General features: G+C 59.0%; 1 protein-coding gene across 1 annotated transcript; it reads right to left on the minus strand.

Moving 5' to 3' along the window:
• ACY3 (aminoacylase 3) lies at nt 1-4,205 on the minus strand. Its single transcript, XM_063095186.1, is given in 8 exon segments — nt 1-216; nt 1,386-1,495; nt 1,662-1,769; nt 1,923-2,016; nt 2,338-2,530; nt 3,961-3,982; nt 3,985-4,129; nt 4,131-4,205. Coding segments are annotated over 8 exon segments (963 nt in total).
• Between the last annotated feature and the right edge of the window lie 1,074 nt (nt 4,206-5,279).

Below are 5,279 nucleotides of genomic sequence, written 5' to 3' on the forward strand. Positions count from 1 at the left end.
TTAGGGAACTGCGGTGAGGGCAGGGGGCAGCGTGGGCAAGGCAGGCACAGAGAATGTGAGCTTCTCAGTCTGGAGAAAGGCAATGCCCTTCTCGTAATAGGCAGCCTCATTAATGAACACAGGGTACATGATGGACTCCCCCTTGTAGAGCACGCCTTCACCGCTGAACATCTGGAAGATGGGAGCCTCAGGCTGCAGTGGCTCGAAGTCTCGGTCCTGAGAGGACAGCCAAACGCCAAGGTTGCTGAAGCCAACCTCTGCTCCAGCCCAAGTAGGGGCAACCCCAGCTGGCAGCACCCGAGATGCCCCTCACTCATGGCCTTGCCCACCCAGTCTTCACTTCGTCAATCAATGTGACAGGGTGTCTGGTGAGATTCCAACCTGCTTTGTTTCTAGAAATGAAGACACCAGTCACCCTGGAAAGGCATTTGTCATTGTGAAAGTGTAGCCTCATGGTTATGGGCAGAGATATTGAAGCCTGGGTTCAAATCCTTGCTGGCTGTGTGATCTTGAGCAAGTCACTCAACCTCTCTGTTCCTCAGCTTCCTCACCTGTAAAATGGGGATTATAATATCTCTTTCTTTCTATCATTCTGAGGCTTAAATTAAACAGGTTAATAGTTCTTAAAACAGTGTCTGGCACACAGTAAGTAAAATATAACACTTTACTAAATAAATTTTTGAATTGTAGGAGAAAGTACCCAAAATGACTGTTATTACTTAACATCAGCAAGGTAGATGAGCAGGTCTGGCTTAAGATCCTGTAGCCCTAACCGCTGGAAGGATGGCGCTCCCTCCAGATAACACCTCAAAATAAAACTGCTGCAAACAAAGGCAACGAGACTGCACAAAACCCTGTTCAACAGCGACACCCCATGGCAGCAAACAGAGCAGCAGCTGGTGGGCTGTCAGTTCTTTCGGCCACCCCTCCACCAGGTGTAGAAGCAGGATTGTCCAGTCCTGGAACATTCCGGAAAGGAAGGCCTGGATGACCTGCTAAGGGGCATGGGGATGCTCTCAGAATCAACTGGAAAATAAAGAGAATCCTGTATTTGCACCTCCAAGCAGGTGAATTGGGTGATGCCTGCTCCACATCCCCTCCCTCCCTCTGCCACCTGCAGCCTGAGCTGGTGAGGAGGCCCCCTCTTCCCTCCACAGGAGCTGTGGGGATCACTGTGGCCCCGAACGCTAGGCCTACGTGCGGGGGCTCCAGGAAAGGCAGTGGGGGCAGGGACAGGGGGTGGGGAGCGACACCCAGCCTCCTGTCCTGCTTCTGATTCTGAGATGCTGGCACCTGTGGAAGGCCTGGCCCCTCCCTCTGGGCCTCAGTTTCCCCTGATACGCCCCAAGGCTGTGGTCCCAGAACCCGCCCCCCCACACACACACCTGCAGCTGAGGATGCACAGTGCCTGGCAGGTCCCCGTCCTCGGGCCGTGGGAAGTCCACGACACGGATGTTTCTGTGGGCTTCCACCTCAAAGGCAGGAAAGGCCGTGCCTGTGCGGGAGGCGGGGTGTGTGAGTCCGTCCGGGGTCGGGGACAGAGTGGGTCGTGGGGCCCACTTGGGGCGGGATCTCAGCCCACCCGTGAGCCTGGCTCCCTGGCCCCCGAGCAGTGCCCTTTCCTCCCGGGGCCTCAGCTTCCCCCAACTCCCCAGTCCTACCCGGGATGAAGAGCTCGATGAAGTCCAGAGCTGCGGCCACCAGGGCCCTCATCCGGGAGGAAAGGTCGGCTCGCAGCACGCCCTGAGGCTGAGTGCCCAGCTCCAGGGCTGGGGACAACGAGGGAAGGGGTCAGGCAGGCCCGGAGAGAGCTGCGGGGACCCAGGACCTCAGGCCCCTCCTCTGAGAGGCCCCGCCCTCCTGTCTGGCCCCGCCCCGTCCCTCGTGGCCCCGCCCACTCCCCCCCCCCCCGCAGGGCCCACCCGCGCCGTTCTTGGCCCCCGAGGCCACCGTGTAGCACTCCTTCCAGGACTGCTGGTGCAGGAAGACCCGGCAGGGAAGCTCGGGGCTCTGCAGCTGGGGCGGCAGGGACGGGTCAGGGCTCCACGCCTACTTGGGAGGGGAAACTGAGGCGGGGGTAGTGGTGGGGGTGGGGGAGGCGCCACCCGCCCTGGCCCGGTCTCCCTCCCCCTTGTGGCGGGGACAGTGGGGGGTTCCAGAGGGCCTGGAGTATTTGCAGGTGGCAGGCCCCGGGGACTGGAGCCCAGGGGAAACTCCCAGGGGAAAGTAGGCCTAGGAAAGACGGGCCAGGCAGAGGAGGCACCGGCACTAGCCCCTCTGCCGCCTTCCCCACCCGACCCTACTCTCTGCCCTCTCGGGGGCTGTGTGCCAGGGGACTTGGGCCCCCTGTAGGTGGTGGCACAGGTGCATGGCAAAGACGCTGTGGATGGCTTCCGTGATGAGACAGGTGCCCGTGTTGGCTGTGGTGTTGTGCAGGTCAAAGGCCCGGCGCGAGGCTTTGGGCCCCAGCAGCTGATTCAGCTCTCGGGTTGTTGTCACCTCGAATGGGTCACCGGGGGTGGGCCTAGTTCTACAGGGACAGAAATGAGGGATAGCGGCTTCATCCCATAATCTCAGTCTTTTCTAAAAAAGATGACCGGTAAGGGGATCTTAACCCTTGGCTTGGTGTTGTCAGCACCACGCTCAGCCGGTGAACCAACCGGCCATCCCTATATAGGATCCAAACCCATGGCCTTGGTGTTACCAGCACCACACTCTCCCGAGTGAGCCACGGGCCGGCCCCCATAATCTCAGTCTTCAGTGGCTTTACCGGGGGAGGGACAACCTCGTGTTGTGGGCAGGAGGCCCTGCAGGAGACACTCAGAGCAGCTCAAGGACTCTTCTTTCAGCCTGTGCTGTGCCTGCCCCTGCTCACGGCCCTCGCTGGCTCCCTACTTCCCCGTGACATCCAAGCCCTCAGGCTGGCCCTGCCCTCCTCTCATGTTCCCGTTCCAGCCACACTCCCCAAGCACCATGCTGGTCTCACGTCCAGGCCTCTCTGCACATGCTAGAAACTTCTCTCCTCTCTTCACCTGGCTAGCTTCTACTTGCCTTTTGGGGCTTAGCTGAGACACCATCTCCTCCAGGAAGCCTCCTCTGGTTGCTCTTGGCTGTGTTAGGTGCTTTGTGTAGCCGCCTGCATTTAGACCCCTGGGCTGTGGTTGCTGGGCTCTTCCTCTGTCTCCCAGTAAACTGAGGCCAACACCTTGGTCCTACTCCTCATTCTCCTGGAGCCGGCCGGAGCCTGGCTGGAGATGGGGCTCAGTGAATGTCCATTGAAGGAAGGTACCTTGGGTTCTATGTTCCCCCAAAACTTAATCTCCACTGTCACTGTTGAGGGTGGGAAATCCTATTATGGTAATTGAAAGGTGGGCCTTAAAGAGGTCATTAGACTGTAGGACCGTGCCACAGTGAATGGATTAAAACTGGCAGTTCTGAGTGTTTAAAAAGGAGTTGTGTGAGGAGCTATCTCTCTGCTCTCTGCTCCTCCATTTTCTGCCACGTGAGACCCCTGCATTACCGTAAAGCCACCACCAAGACCATTACCAGATGTGTTCCCTGGACTTTGGACTTCTCAGCCTCAGAAACTGTAAGCCATAAATCTCATTTTCTTTATAAATCACCAGTTCCGGATATTTTGTTATAAGCAACAGAAACGGACTGATACAGAGGGCACGTGCAATGGTTGGGACATGAGACAGGTGCATGCAGCCTGTGGGGTTGATCTGAGGGAAGCCCTGGGTCTGGGGAACCCACAGGACGCGCCGGCCTAGTCTGTAGTCAGGGAGGGCTTCCTGGAGGAGGTGACATCGATCTGGACTTTTCTAAACTGAAAAGGGAGGAACGGGCAGCACAGGCAGAGGGGGAACAAGAGTGAAGGGGCAGGCGTGCCAAGCTGCCGGCTGGAGGGGCCTCTGTCTGCCTGCAGTGCTGGGCCAGCCTGGCGCCACAGACACTCACATGAGGAAGGGGCTGGTGAAATGCGGTTGAGGTCGCGGCCTGTGTAGCACCGGCAGGTGGCTGTGGCCGCCGGGTTGGCCAGCACAGGCACGGCGGAGAAGCTGAGTCTCTGCAGCTCTCCCGGGGCCCGCAGCCAGTGACGGGCCAGGTAGACGCCAGACATCTCATTGGGCTCCATTCCCATGGGTGCCCCCGGTCACGGCAACGCGGCGCAGGGGCTCCCGGGGCACAGGCAGCGAGCACATCCCAGTGTGGAGTGGAGCACCTGCTGGGTGGGCACACTTAGGGGACCCGGGCACAGACACAGGGCCTGGTGCTTGGAGCTGGGGCAGCGGCGGTGAGCTCCCTGGGGCCTTGAGGAGTCCCAGCCAGGCAGGTTGGTCACCTGGCAAGAGGTGTGTCTCACCTTTCCCCCAGGGGCCCAGCTCCAGGGCATCCTCAGCCCAAGCCCCTCCAGTTGCACCTTCCTTTGAGGGTGGCCACTGCCCTGCCCGCTTCTATTTGAGGAGAGAGTTTTCCCGCTTCTCTTAGAGAGAAGCCTCTTTCTCCTAAGTTGAGAAGAGGGTCCCGGATATTTGGGAAGATGGATTCACTGGGCACACTCCCTACATAGGAAGATGATTATGCTGTCATTTTATAGACAGGAAAACTGAGGCACGGGTTGGCTGTGGAGTGTCTGGGTTCCAGGTGACCCCTGAGCCTCTCTGTCCCTCCAGCCTGATCCTCTGAGCTAGCGCAGAGGCCTGTGGGAGGCGAGTGCTCACCTGCTGATGCGGGTCTGGGCTTCCCAAACCAGCAGGGCTGGAGTATCTACCTCCTAGACAGGAGGGTATCTATGCACCTGTAGGTCCCTGGGCAGGAAGTGTTTGTGCTGAGTTGGCAGAGAGTGCACGTGTGTTGGGTGGGGAGTGTGATGCGGGCTGAGGTCCATCCAGCCAAAGGTTGGAGTGCTGGGGTCTCTCCCCTGCCCCCTGCCCGGCTCCACCCCACACTGCTACTTGCCACTGCGGAGGCCCATTGGGTCTGGGTCCTGCAGGCAGGTTCCTGTCCTTGCCCTTCAACCCTCTTCTAGGAATAGGGACAGCCCCACCTCCAGGGGCCAGGCAGGGCTCTTGTTGGGGAGCTCACTTGGCCTTGGAAAATTACTTGCAGGGATTCTTTAGGGCCTGGGATGAACAGAGACTCCCCCGGAGAGGCTTTGGACTCACCAGGCTGCCAAGTACAGGCAGTTTACTGCACAGGCATCCAACCAGGGTTAGCAGGACCTGGAATCCAGCCCTGGAGCCACTGGCTGAGCAAGGAGCTGAATCCTCCCAGAG

This window comes from Cynocephalus volans, chromosome 4 (genome assembly GCF_027409185.1).
Source record: "Cynocephalus volans isolate mCynVol1 chromosome 4, mCynVol1.pri, whole genome shotgun sequence".
Lineage (NCBI taxonomy): Eukaryota > Metazoa > Chordata > Mammalia > Dermoptera > Cynocephalidae > Cynocephalus > Cynocephalus volans.